The 15,066-nt window shown below is 38.4% G+C and overlaps 1 protein-coding gene across 2 annotated transcripts in view; it reads right to left on the reverse strand.

The window, feature by feature from the left end:
* LOC119742938 (lysine-specific demethylase 4C-like) overlaps positions 1–15,066 on the reverse strand; it is a 46,852-nt gene that overhangs the window by 18,491 nt on the left and 13,295 nt on the right. For both annotated transcript variants that reach the window (XM_038219210.1, XM_038219209.1), the window contains exons 4-9: positions 11,773–11,951; positions 8,616–8,745; positions 7,509–7,558; positions 5,307–5,410; positions 3,924–4,061; positions 2,882–3,048 (exon numbers count right to left, since the gene is read on the reverse strand). In XM_038219210.1, coding sequence (XP_038075138.1) covers positions 2,882–3,048; positions 3,924–4,061; positions 5,307–5,410; positions 7,509–7,558; positions 8,616–8,745; positions 11,773–11,951 — 768 coding nt within the window. The remainder of the gene's footprint in view (positions 1–2,881; positions 3,049–3,923; positions 4,062–5,306; positions 5,411–7,508; positions 7,559–8,615; positions 8,746–11,772; positions 11,952–15,066) is intronic.

Consider the following 15,066-nt stretch of genomic DNA (forward strand, 5'->3'; position numbering starts at 1 on the left):
AAGCAATACTGTCAAAAAGTCCCTTGCATTTAGCACGTACATTCAAAGTAAGTTTTTATATTAAGTAGTTAGATGACCTGTACGTCATTGCGGGAAGTGTGAGAAGGATTTTTTTGTCCAAGGGACTTGTGGGAGCTTTGTGTCGTTGCTATGGTAGGTCTTTGTCTTGAAAGTGTGGCAGAAGGCTTGACAGTTTTAAAAGCACCAATCGCCATGCTATCAAATGATTGCCCTGCAGTTTTAATGCCCTCCGATTTGTGTAACTTTACCAAATATATTTCTGCTTGTGTGAGGCACACAGAAAGATCACATTCCTTATTTACTAGCAAGAGAGATGTTTTGTGACAGTGAGTGTACTTGAATTATTTCAGTCATTCATGTTAATAAGATATTTTCCCACCTAATGACATATTTATTGGAGATAAATAGCAGTAGTTTGAAGATGTTAGATTTTGAAAGATACACATTTCAAAATTCAAGGACGATGTACAATCAATGATCCGTAACTATCAAGACTTATAGTATAGCGTCCATGACCTTGATGTGTGACCTTTGACATCATTATCATTTGAAGGTTCCCATGTTGCATCTATGACCCAAGTGGTTCCAATTAGACTTAAACTTTTCAAATGAGACCAATTTTACATGTTCAGCCTATTATGCAGCTTGACCTCATATAACCTTTGACCTTGGTATTCAACCTTGACATCAAGTTTTAAGAAGGTTATAACAGAAATCATGGTAGCATTTCCAGGATCCCATTAAAAAAAGGTCTATTGCATTGGCCCTTTCAAAGTGTTAGTATCGCCATCAACAGAAAGGTATTACTCTTGCTGTGTTTCAAACATCTCCACTTTTTAATATCTTGCAGTATAAACAAATTTAAATAACAGTTCCATGGCATGTGCATTACAATGTACATTACAATGCAGTGCGAGATGGCTGGCAATTTTGCTGTTCATATCACAGCCTGGAAATCCCCCACCCCCTCTCACAGAAGTGTGGACTGATTCTACTAGTGAGGAGCTACCTACAGATCATTACTACATATGCAATATTTCCTAGACGGCGTTAGCCATTTCCCACAGTACCTTGCATTTCATCTGACATGACACATCCCCTTTTCTGGAGGGTACAAGTGCATAAGTAAATGCGGAAGTGAGAGTGGGGAGGCGGGGCGGCGCTCTACTGGTAAGTACTTGTTAGTAGAATCAGCCCACAATTCGGGGGGGGGGGGGGGGGGGGGACGGGAGATTCTACTGTGTTCAAAACCTGTAAAGCATTACCACATATGCTGAATAGCACTATAGGCAGATGGGTTTGAGACTACAACATAACGTGTACAAGCTGGTACGATCCTACAATAAAAGTACCATCCGCTGATCAGAAAGCGCCCTCATGAGACAGTTTCCTGAGCATTGATGTCATAATGGTACATCACGATTGGATCTTAATGACTTGTGAAATATTCGTCACAGGAGCAACGTGAGCTTATTGGCTTGCACCATATTTTACCCACAATCCTGTACGTATGGTCTGCATAATGCAGTGACAAGATGATCGTTTTTTTTTCCCCAGAGGTTGCCTTTTTTTAAATTTGCGGAATGGGAAGTGCCGATATCTTACTTTCGGTGAATGTTGCGAAAGCAATGTTTGGATTAGGAATTCACAAGATCTTGGAAGAATTATTTGTGTGGTACGAGCTAAAATGATAATTTTGGGATTTCATATTTCTAAGTTTGGATTCGTTTCAATCAGGTTACGAACAATGAAGGTAACATTCAGACTTTTTTTAATGGTGCAGGAATCGTTTGGGGGTAATAAAGTGTTGGTGGAAAATTGTTGATCTGGTGTGTTTTCATTCTTTACTTCACCTATTGATGACCGTAATTATGTGCTTTCAGATTAGGTCTGAAAGACAGAACAAAAAGCTTTTGTGTGTTTTTTTTGCACAAAATGGGTCGCTAACAAATTTTTTTTACGCAACGGGGTTGCCAAACCTTTCGTTGTAACAGAAATTTCATACTGTCCATTTTCGTCTTTAGCGAATTTCTTCCCATAGAAATTTGCACAATTTTGCTAGGACCGAAGATATGAGTTTGTTAGAACCGGAATTTCTAACTGTTTTCATAATAACGGGAGCTGACTGTACATAGTGCCTACCAACAAATGTGTTCCTGGGCAATTCTTTGCGTTTAATAGTGAGCCAGTATAAAAGCTGAGAGATAGCGTATGAAGTTGGAAGCATACAGCTGTAGAATACCCAGTTGAATATGCCACAATGTGTAGCCATTGGGAGTATTTCTGCATAAATCCGTGCTTGCAGTTGAGCAGTGTGCTGCTGATTGAGCTATGATCACGCACACAACCATAGATGGCTGTAAGGAATGCCTATGGTCCGACAACATGGATGTCAAAACATTCGATAGCTCATTTAATACTGAACCATGGCAGCAATTTCGGAGATCAGTCAAGGCAACTGGTTAGAAACGGTCATGCAATATGGAGTGTGTGCTCTGCCGCAATGGGGCGAAATGTCATCCCATACCTAGGCGGAAAAATGAGGATAGGTCCAGGCTGATGCCACATAGGCATATCGTGACAGATAGTATAGTCTATAGAATAGTATATTCTATAGTTCTATAGAAAAATATGTCTTTCCTGCTGCACGCGCTAAGAGAAAAGTGGATGTGTCATGGCTTTCACCCTCTGGAGACATTGCATGTAGTAATGCTCTACCGGTAATGAACGCAGTAAAAACTGCAAAGTTGAAAATAAAGTAACCATCTTCATTCAGATTTCAGACATTCAGTTGATGAACAAACAGTTTGATTTGATGGGGCTCCATGGCTACCAGAAGTAACACATTGACAATATTTACCTGTTATACTCCATGACATTTTGGGACTGCATTCCACTACTAGGTTTGTCAATATCCTCGATGTAGACCATGTCTTTACCCTGCTTCCATGCATCATAGCGATGTGGTTGGAAGATCCTGATGAATGGTTCCATGTTGATTTTTACCGAGTCCCTCTGACAGGAACACTGTTGATACAATCAGCAAACTTTATGTAAGCACAAGTAAGGTGTATCCCCGGTATGTTGGTCAAACTAAATGAGGTGTGAGATTGTACAGGTCCTTTTGAAACCAGGTCCCTGTTGAATTAATGGCCAGGTACTCAAGGAACCATTCATTAAAAACATAAACACACAAGTATGGTGTTTCCTACAATACGTGACCCACACATTAGTGCAAACCTGTCTCTAAGACAGCTGAATTGAAACAAAAAATCCCAAGACAGAACTTATCAGAGACTGGATTCAATGCAAGTATTCCTTGGAAGAAAGGCATCAGCAACTGATCAATAACATCTTGTGTTTCCCTATCAGAAGAGTTATGTCAGAATGAGCAACACAAGGTTTCTGTTATCAAAACCAAAAATGTTTTTGACTGTGTACCTGCCATTTTGGTCGGATATTGGGTACTGGTGTTTCTGTCCAGCACTAAACTAAATACATTAAGGTGTACCTACATGAACAGGCACTTTTACAACACCAACAATGTATACCATGTTACAAGATTTCACTGATCGAAACCTGCTCCAGTCACATTTTCATGTATGACCACTCAAGTACCCCTTGAACATCACCTGGATCGTTCTTGGAATACTCTGGAATATTGTAATCCCTGTTGCTTTCTACAAACACTAGAACAGACCCTACGCACAAGGTAGGTAATGTTTCACTGGGCGTATATGTCAACACAGACCAACCCATATGCTACAGACATGTTCACTAACATCCACAAGGCACTGATTTGGTAATCTTATTGATTATTACTACTAGTTACAGACTGGAAAAAAATACATGTATAACATCCCTAGAAGGAGGAAACTGCATGAAGTACAAAGTATACATACACATTTTGCCCTCTTTCCAAAATCAATCCAACGAAGTGAAGCAAAGTTGGTTGACTCGGCACAGTTATAGCCATGGTTATAGCCAGCATGGTAACCATAAGGGAAAGTAACCATGAACTCTCCTGTTTCTTGTGTTATCTAAGAATAAAACAAATTATGTATTTAATCCTTTAACCTCATATAAACTAATCAAAACAACTTTAGTACAAAAACAATCTGGTAAACTGGAACTGAGGAGTCATTGCATAAACGGAAATAAAGGATGGTCTATAATCATCTTCAGTACCAAACTTCAACCAATTTTGCAGTAGCTATGACAAATTTATATGTACATAACTGCTCTGGAGAACCAACTTTTACATTTTGAGTGGCACACGACAGAGGTTTCCAATGAAAATCTAAAAATTTAAATTTACAATCTGATAACTGCACAATAATCTCATATTGCACACAATATTTAGGATGCTTGTCAGTAAAGTTGTCCCTTTTTGCTCTGAACACGTATCAAGCCCTCAGCAATGATATACAGGGTGAGTAAAAAAAAAGCGGAACCCAAACCCCAACAATTATATTTCATATTTAAAAAATGTGGCACCCAAAGTAATATTGACTGGCAAGCCAATTTCATAAGGTACTTTTAGATGAAAAAAAAATACTGAAATTGCTCAATCCGTTCAAAGAATATTACCATTTAAACACAATGACCTTAAAACCTCTTTTGATCAAAAATGCAATTTCAAGACTCGTCGTCACAACTGTCTCCTAATATCACCAGCGATAAAACCTCAGTTTAAAAGTTGAAAATATTCAACAAAGTCCTTTTGAAGGCCCGTCTGATCAAAAAAGGGATATTATAAATCATATTGTTTGCCTAACCAGGGTTATTAATAAAGATATTTTGTACTACAGCTGTTTACAGTTGTTAAAGCAAGTATTCTGTGTCATTTTCTTTGTTGTTCCAAACAGTACAAATACACAATAAACTGCTTTTTTTTGGACGAAACAGATTTTAGGGTCATTGCATTTACATGGTAATATTCTTTGAACGGATTCCGATTGAGCTATTTCAGCAATTTTTTTAACCTAAAAGTAGCTTATGAAATTGGCTTTTCAGTCATTATTTTGTTTGGTGCTAAATATTTTTTTTCAAGATGAAATATAATTTTGGGAGTTTGGGTTCCCCTTTTTTTGACTCACCCTGTAAGAAAAGAATACCAAATGCAGGCTAAGGTAAATCATAACAAAAAATTAAACATGAACAAAATGCAGTTCTATACTGCATTTGTAAGATTTGTATTTTCAACCTTTTGATTTACTGTTTACTTTCAATTCTCACACAATGCATTAATTTGGAAGTATTACTTTAATTAACTGAAGACTGACCTTGTCATATGGGATTGAGTACTTCTTCAATATCTGTGGTGAGATCAATGTCATCTTGTGTCTTAGAAAATTGGGACAAATTTGAAAGCTCTGTGGGAAAAAACCTGTAGCAAAAACAAGGATCAATGCAACTTCAAAATAAATCAGATAATACGAAAAGAATTTTTCATTGTATCTACTACCGGTATCTGCAAAATGTGGTTTCAAACTTCATGAACATTTGTATAGCGAGGTCAAAGTCCACACTGATAACCAAGTCAACTTTTAATCAACAAGTTAAAAAAAAAATTAATCAAACAAAAATAATAAACATTTTTAATCCTGTTGTCTTGTCTGTCTTCCAAAATGCCACTCGACAACATTTTCAATTGAAACTACTTGCATTTATTTGTTGGCCAACTTACATGTACATTCATTATTTCGAAAAGAAACCAGTGTTATTTTACAAGTTTCCTTCGCAATTCACCATCGCGGTGATAAAAACATATGCGTAATGATTTGTTTGATGCAAACAACAGACATTTCTATGACGTTTGTGGTAAAATTGGTGATAACCATAAAGTGATACTTGTCAAAAGGAATGTACATTACATGCTTTTGCTACAATTTTCAGAAATAAATGGATTTGGAGGATTAGTATGTTATAGCAAATATTGTTAAACTGACTTGTTTCACTTTTTGGGCTTGTAGATGCTGGAAAAACCAAGAAAACCAATCATGTTCTTGTAGTCTGGTTCCCTGACCTCACTTAAGATGAAACAAAGCACTTTATAGACTATGAGGAATTGTAAGGTCAGAGAATCAGTCTAGCTGGCTTGTACTCTTCCACAGGTGTGTAATCAATTGCAAAGAAAATGCGGAATAACTACATTTGAAAAATTAGGAGCACTTTTTGAAGAAAAAAAAAACAGTTTTCTCCAACGCTGGTCAGCCGACCAGCGTTAGAAAAAAATAAAACTTTATTTGAAATTGTCAGCACCCCAGGAGTTACCATTTTACAGGATGCTTAGACTGTTATTCCCTAACAATCCAGTAAGGTATTTCATGATTGTGATCATTTCGTTTTTGGATGTTTGCAAATATTGTATCTTCCCTTTCAACAAAAACAAAACACCATTATATCATTTATGGAACAACTGGAACAATTTGTGTTACCTTAGCAGCTCAACACCAGAACAACTCACCGCTCTGAATATATTCTGACCTAAAGTTTTGATATCATTTTTATTGAAGCGTAATATTTGATTTCTTTTTTCTTTCCAAGTGTTCAGATATTTTTCTTTAAAGGTTTCTTTAATTATGTTTACTTGGGTCTCATCCCTTTAAAGTGCATACTTTTTTATACCATTTGTGTTCGTGCACAGTGACCTGAAGTAGATTTGTTCTGTGATTGATTATAAATACATTTTTAATCGATTAATTAACCCTCCTATGTAAACAGTCACAGGCAGTCAAAAATTCACTTCCACTAGTCACCAGCAACCAGATCATAATTATGTCAAGCAAGCACTGTGACTAGTCAAACTGGGTCAAAAGACAAAGCAGGCAAGTCAAGATACAGCTCTTTTATCACTCACCTGGGGTCAAGGCGTAGCTGTATCAAGTTACTTAAACAGTCCCAGCTGGTCATTCCTACTTTATGTAGGCTGAGAATTCTTAACTGTTGAAAACAGTCGCTTGTTTGATTTTGACTGAAAGGACTACTTGGCACAGAATGTATGTTTGAATAGGAGGGTTAATACTGCAATAAGGAATATTTTGCCACACAACAAGGAAGCAGGAGGCCCTTTTTTCCCCTTCAAAATGGCCGCCTGAACGGGCTTTTTTTTTAAAGATGGCCGCCACTTTTTTTAAATGGCCGCCATTGGACTCAGGAAAAGACACACCAGCTTTATATGGGCTACATGCAACAGACAAATAAGCAAAAATGTCCATCTTTTGAAAATGATGTCACTGTTGAAAATGTATCATTTTTGGGGTAAAAAAAAAAAAAAAGGTGGCCTCCAAAAAGGAAACGGGCGGGGACGCTAAACATATTTTTAATTTTTTATTATGAAGTTAAACTTTTAAAAAAAGGAAGGATTTTTTTTTTCAAACTCAGGCAAACGTGTACGAAGAATACGTGTACGATTAAAGCTTGTGGTTGTGTTGTTAAGGATCACAGTTAGATTGTATACACAGCTGAGATTGTATGTTGCTTACCAGATGCAAGTCTTTCTAACCTCTTGGCATGCTCTGGCGGAATCCCATACCTGCAGAATCAAGACATTCTCTATTCAGATCTGACATTACACGTTAATGTTTAGTTATTACCTATGTTTAGTTGTATGTATCTGGAGCAGCATCAATCTGTAAAAGCACAGTGGGAACAGCATGTGTTCCTGAAATATATAGAAACACTCAAATGCATGAATATTACAGCATTCTGACTTGGAGATATTTTAAAATACATATTGATTAACAGCTAACAAATCCTTCACTTTATGTTCGAGCATTCATGAAGATAATCTCCAGTTGGCCACTCAAAACAAACGATTGTTTGGAAGGGCTACCCCGACCACTTCATATTCTTGACTGAAACAGTGATCCTGTTACATAAAAATGTCTGCAAAAGGTCAGTGCAATATGCTGGATGCTTGATGAGAGTTCATGGACTACTGACTCTTGCACATACTAGTGCTGAGAAATGCTGGACGCATTCTTGTTAAACGTATTCTGTTCAATAACATCTGTTGAAAAACATCTGTTGAAAAACATCTTCTGTAACAATTGCATACGTAACAGATAATGAAACATGTGTTTAACCCTAACTCCCTAGGCCTTTTTGCTAGGATGTAGCCTCAATCCTGCAAAATCCTCCACTTGGCCTCATGGAAAAATAGCATATAGCCTCAATCCTGCAAATTCCTCCGCTATTTCTTGAATATGGTCCATGGAGGGATGACCACTGCCTGAATCCTGCAAAATCCTCCGGCTATGTCTGTCAATAGGATGAGGCAGAGGCAGTGACATCCTGGAGCAGTGCGGAGGATGTCAAGTATAATCAAGGACTAAATTTATGCACGGCTGAGCATAAACAACACAAGGTCCGGCCCAAGACCTTGACACAGTGCGTACTCCGAAATCAGCAACGCACTTTTGCCATGTAACCTCAATCCTGCAAATTCCTCCAATTTGCAAAAAGGATTTTGGAGGATTCAGGGCGGTTAGGGTTAATATTCAATTCACGCATTCTAGATCTACATTTTTAACAGAATGATAAACACACGGGTCAAAGGTCTTTAAAAAATAGCAGAACAGTAGGCTTACCAGGATTTAGGGGCTCCAAAATGCAGGTAGTTAATACTGTACAGATCCATGTCTTCTGTATGCCAGGCAAATGTGGTCTTCCACATTCCAAAGTACAGATATGCAGTGTTAACTCCTTCGATTTTCACACCTTGTGGGGAAGATTTCATATAAATAAATGAATATAAGACAAGATAAGTTTGCGGTAGCACCATGTGAATAAATCTCTTTTGTGAGTATGTGTGGTTCTGAAAACAATGAATATAGCTAAACTTGTTCACCCCTTTTTTGGGGGGGGGAGGGGTGTTATAATTGGATGCACTACAAATTAGAAATTTAGACACAGGAACAGAATAAAAAGTCACAGGACAGCCATCTGTGTATATTTACCTAGATGCAATGTAATGTTCCTGAAGTACTGCTTCTTTACTAAGTAATTGCTATGTATTTTATGTTCAAGGATATTCCTAATAAATAACGTTATGTTTAATCATCTCTTGCACAGGCTGGCACCAGGGTTGTAGTTGAGTACTTTTTTTTTTTGTACCGAGTACTTTTTCCCGAGTACCGAGTACTGCCAAGTACCTACGTTGCCAAGTACGAGTACAAATTCCTGTACTTCCGAGTACAAGTTCAGGTCTCAGAGTACATGTACGAGTACTTGTACTTTCGAGTGCTTGTATTCCGAGTATGAGTACTTCTATTTCTGAATACGGCCATACGGCAAATGGTTCATTGTGCATAATTGGCCCAGGCCCAGTCAGACTGATACACATACCCACTCATGGCTAGCTTTTATATGTGTTTGTTCGGACTTGCACATAGAAAAATCAGGAAACTTTGATTTCTCTACAAGCCAATCAACCATTTCCAACTGAAAGTATCAATAATAAAATAAGGCTGTGGTAAGTCAAGCTATACCATTCCCCCCCCCCCCCCAAGTACTGCTATTCAAGTACCAGTACTTTGATGATCGAGTACAATTTTGACATGTCGAGTACGAGTACAGTCGGCTCCCGTTATAGCGAAAACAGTTAAGACGAAATTCCGGTTATTACAAACACGTCTTTGGTCCCGGCACATTTGTGCACATGTCTATGGGGGGAAATTCGCTTAAAGACGAAAACGGACAGTACAAACTTCCCGTTATTATGAAAGGTTTTGACGACCCGTTGAGTAAAAAAGCATTGTTAGCAACCCATTTATTACGAAAAAAAAACACTAAAACCACAAAAGCTTAAGTTCATGGCTTTTTTTCTTTCTTTCAGACCTAATCTGAAAGCAGCATAATTACGGTCATCAATGGGATTAAGTCAGTTATTTAATCTTGCCGACACTGTGGTACGTTCACTAATCGCCGGCTGCGGTTACCAACAAAGGCCTGTGAAAGCAAGCTAATGATACCGGTACCATGATACAACGACGCCTACACGGCAACAGAAGAAACCACAAGCCGGGAACAATCACCGAGTACGTGACATCTTCTGCACCCAAGCTGACATGGACCACAAGAGCTACGTGGACAATCATGCTGCCAGGACAAGTTTGTCCGACCATGGAGCTATAAACCCATGGTCTGATGCAGGTTTCAGTGAATCACAAAGCCAACCCAACAAATCCAAATGGCTTTTTATTCAGTTAAAAAAACAGATTATCATATTGGCCAGTAAATATAAAGAACGAAAACATAACAGATCAACCATCAACTATTTTTCACCAACCCTTTCTTACCCCCAAACGATTTCCGCGCCATTAAAAAAAGTCTAAAAGTTACGTTCATGTTTGTAACCTGATTAAACCGAATCCAAATTAAGAAACATCAACTCCCAAACTAGCTTATCCTAACTATCATTTTAGCCCATACCACAGAAATAATTCTTGCAAGATCTTTTGAATTCATTATTGAAACATTGCCTTTGCAAAATATATATCGGCCCTTCCCGTTCCATGAATTTCAAAAAGGCAACCGCTGGGAAAAAAAACGATCGATCCCAACTGCATTAAGCAGACCATACGCACAGAATTGTGGGTAAAATATGGTGCAAGACAATGTTGCTTCTGTGACAAAACTTTTGTCAGACATTAAGATCCAATCACGATGTACATTGCTCAGGAAACTGTCTCATGAGGGCGCTTTCTCATCAGCTGGTACAAGCAAGTTTGGATTTTCGATCAACGCGTGGAAATTACATGTAGAAACGAACCAAGGTCTGAAGGTCTCTCGCACTTAATTTTTGCTGGAAAGACTACTGACATTAAACATTGAAAGACGAAAGGTACAATGTATAGAAAATAAAATAGGAATGTCTATTTGATCATCTCCACAACACAATTTGTGCAGAAAAGTTTACTTACATTGAACAATTATGCTCTGGTCGTCACATTTCCGACAGCAGTCGATACGTTGACTCCGTCTTCAACCCTTGACGTTTTAATAACTTTAGTTCGTTTTCGTTTAGTTTTTTATTTACATATCACAATAAGAATATATGTACCATACATTTTACATATTTTAACAAACCCTTATAAAATGATTATTTTATTAGTTTTGTTTGATAGTTTTATACACCTGACACGAACGTTGTATTTCGCTTTGATTACGCATGTGAATGTCGTGCATGTTCATTGGGCTAACACAAAAGTGAACAATGGGTCGGTAACCATTGCATCGGATATTACGAAATTGGGATAATACAAACATATTGACCGGGTCCCGCGGATTTCGTACTAACAGGAGTCGACTGTACTTTGCTGCCTGAGTACGAGTACCGTCATTTTGAGTACGAGTACTTTGACATTCGAGTAAGAGTACGAGTACCAGTACCAAGTACGAGTACTTCAACACTGGCTGGCACTGATAAGAGCGTAATATTATAATATTATTAAACGCAAGGCAATCAGATGCAGGCCATAAGTAACGACTGCCAGAGGAATTATTCTCAAAGCACTTTAAGGGCCATCCATCTCTATCATAATTTTGGGGATAGGGGTTAGAGGACCACGTATGCTATTCAAAAATATTCCAGAAAGCTGATAATACTCTTCCCTCCAAACAGCAGAGAAACCATCATTTTTCTTTTCAGTTTGTACGCTCTGGGAGAGGGGAGGGGGTCCAGCCAAAATAGTACTCTTTGTGCGCATGTGAAAATGATGAAAAGATTGATGGCCCTTTGTTTACCTTGTTCCTCTTCAATCACATCCAGAAGTGTGTTGAGCTTGTTGATGTTCCATATATTACAGCCCTTGCTGTACAATGAGCCAGAGATGTCTGCAGCATAGATGGGAGGGTTGTAGGTAATATTCTTCCAGTACTTCCTCTCTAGATCGTCATAATCAAAGTGTGGTGGAGTTGCATACCTGAATCCCAAGTAACATAAATGAACAGAAAATATAAAAACTAGATTTATGTTTGTGGACAAACACAGGGCTGTTTCGGTAACTTTTTTGTGACATATGTCACATGTAAAGTTTCAAGTATCAGGGATGTGATTGGTCTGTGACAAAAACCCCTGAAAATTTTATGCATGAAGTGCAAACTCCGGCGAGCGCCAAGCGCGAAGCCATTACAGCGTGGGGTCCGGGGCCCGCTTAAGGGCCCTGGAAATTTTTTAATTTTAGATGCTCTGTGGTGCAATCTGAGGCAATTTCTGGGCACTTTCCTCTGAAATTCTGAAGCAGAATTTGTTTTATTTTTATGAAGAATTTTCCTTTTTTTGTTAAAATGTACTCTTGTTCTAATAAAGTTTTTTTCTGTACTCAAAGTTGAGAACCAAATTTTTGTTGTGATACAACAACCTGCGAAGCCACGGTGTGGGTTCGGGGCCCGCTTAAGGGCCCCGAAAAATTTTGATTTTTAGAAGCTTTCTGGTGCATTTTAGAGCATTTCAGAGGAGATCTTGTAATATTTTTGTAAAAAAAAAATAAAAATTGTAAACTTAAATCACTTCTGCTTCCGATAACATGCCTTTCAAAATAGCGTCGGTAGTATTGTTGGAAAAAAAATATTTCACCATTTCTATATTTGTAGTAAAGCAAGGAATCGTTTATATTTCATCTATTTTGTGCCTGGGTTATTCTCATTTGCGCCACAAAAATTATCAAGACTAGCCATCAAAAGTGATTAAAACTTGCCTCACCTAATTAAAAATATATTTGAGGTGGGTCATTCCACAATTATGCTTAACGTACATCACGGCCGCTAGCGCCGCAAACATTCAGTCTGGCCGGCCGTACATCGCGCCGTATACACACGGCCGGCCCGGCGCAGTATCAGTGTGCATTGCTGCACTATGTACGGCCCATCCCACGTGGCCGAAAATTCTGCAGGACTGCAGAAACACGCGACGATGTTTCTCTACAGGTTCGAGTTTTGCAATCTCGTCATTTCAATTGAAAATACATACACAGAAAATGAAGATCACGTTCTGTGAATAAATTTGCAGAAATCCTCTTTTTCCATCGATGGTTGTTTGGTATTTTTACGATCCAACTTCGGCCGATTAAACGCACGGAAAACGAACCTGTGAGTACTTGCAGTAGTCACTGGTTCCGGTCCTTCATCATAGCATTGATTCCGTTAGCACGCGAAGGGTACCAGTGTACCATGCTGCACTCGTCTGCACACCTGACCAGCGCAACACGTGCATCTCGAGAATCGACACAGGAGCTAGACCTACATACTCGCACTAATGGCGACGCATGGTCTTCAACTTCGTTCTCACATTGGGTGTTCAATATGTGCGTGCGGCATACATGTACATATCGATCAACGAAGTTTATGTCCGTAAGTAAATTTCGGATATTTCGGCAAGCAAAACTCATTATGAATAATTAGTTAGCACATTCTACCCCCCTATTTTCTCAACGGATTCACACGATTCACGTTGGTGGACTTTTGAGGCCCAAAAAAACGGATTTCCGGGAAAAAACGGAGAAATCACATCCCTGAAGTATACACATGTAAGTTCCATCCAAAATGGATGTGTAGTTCTCTTTATAATAAATGGTGGCACATAAATATGTGATTACATTGTCATAAGGCCTTGAATTATGACTTTACATGTCACGTGATGACGTCTTGATGACGTAACATCAATTTTCATCTATAATCATCTATAACAACCTGCCGCTAGAGGGCGCTCTAACATTTTATGACATCCCCGTTTTTTTTTCTGTAAAGAGCAACTTAGCCAGAGCATACATCGTTAAAAGCAAGTTCACATCTTTTACCAATTTTAAATTACAAGGCACTTCCGGTTTCAACCGGAAGGAAGGGTCACGTGATTTCACACGTAATATCAAAAATGAAGCTGGATTATTCTATCGATTCCCGCAAACATCAAGTTCAGGTCTCTCACGGTTGATTTTATATTGATTTTCAAAGATTACATTTAACGTGACATCACATGACTCATGATGACGTCATCGTGACTTCACTTCAATGTTCATCTATAACACATCCCGGTCTAGGTGCATACCAACTTTGAACCCAATCGGACATGTAGTTCTGGAGATATGGGCCTTCAAAAAATGTTTATTTTATATGACATCATATGTCACGTGATGACGTCATCATGCCGTCAAGTTAATTTTCATCTATAAGACATCCCGGTCTAGATACATACCAACTTTCAACCCCATCGGACCTGTAGTTCAGGAGATATAGGCCTTCAAAATATGTTTATTTTATATGACGTCATATGTCACGTGATGATGTCATCATGATGTCAAGTTAATTTTCATCTATAAGACATCCCAGTCTAGGTACATACATGTACTAACTTTCAACCCAATCGTACTTTTGGAGATATAGCCCAATCTGTCAGATCTAGCCGAATTCTGCTAGAAAATGGTCATAACAGAAAAATCGCATATAATGTGACGTCACGTGACAACGTCATGATGACGTAAATGTTAGGGGCACAACTGCAGGTGCTGGTCTAAGTGTGTGCCGAGTATAAAGGCAATCGGATGGATTTCAGTGGCCAAAGTGCAGGGGACCAAAAAAACGTGTACAAAAGCAATGGGCAAAATGACAGAAAAAGAAAAATAATAGAGTAATAAAATAAAAATCTTAACGAAAACAAAGGCTGTTTCGGCCGGTTGCCGAAACAGCTAATAACAGAAGCATATGCTTGTGGGGGCCATGCACTTTGGGGTACATCTTGAAACTCTCAGGATCACTTACGGATGCCTCAACAAGTTCAAAACCATTTTTTCTCTCCCTTTTATGGGTGGGGCCCATGACATTAAAATGTGGGGGGGGGGTCCATGTGCACAAAACTATTCAGACAATTACACTTGTCCAAAATAGTTTTTCCAACATTCTAAATTCATCTTTTTCATCTGCTGCAAAACCTTTGAAAATTGACTCTCCTTTTGGGTTTTATGTCACCAACTTTCTCCAAATGGAGAGTGTTCTTATGTATAAGTGTCTATTCTATTGATAAACATATCAAAAAACCTTTCAAAT

This window comes from Patiria miniata, unplaced genomic scaffold (assembly GCF_015706575.1).
Source record: "Patiria miniata isolate m_02_andy unplaced genomic scaffold, ASM1570657v1 HiC_scaffold_6, whole genome shotgun sequence".
Lineage (NCBI taxonomy): Eukaryota > Metazoa > Echinodermata > Asteroidea > Valvatida > Asterinidae > Patiria > Patiria miniata.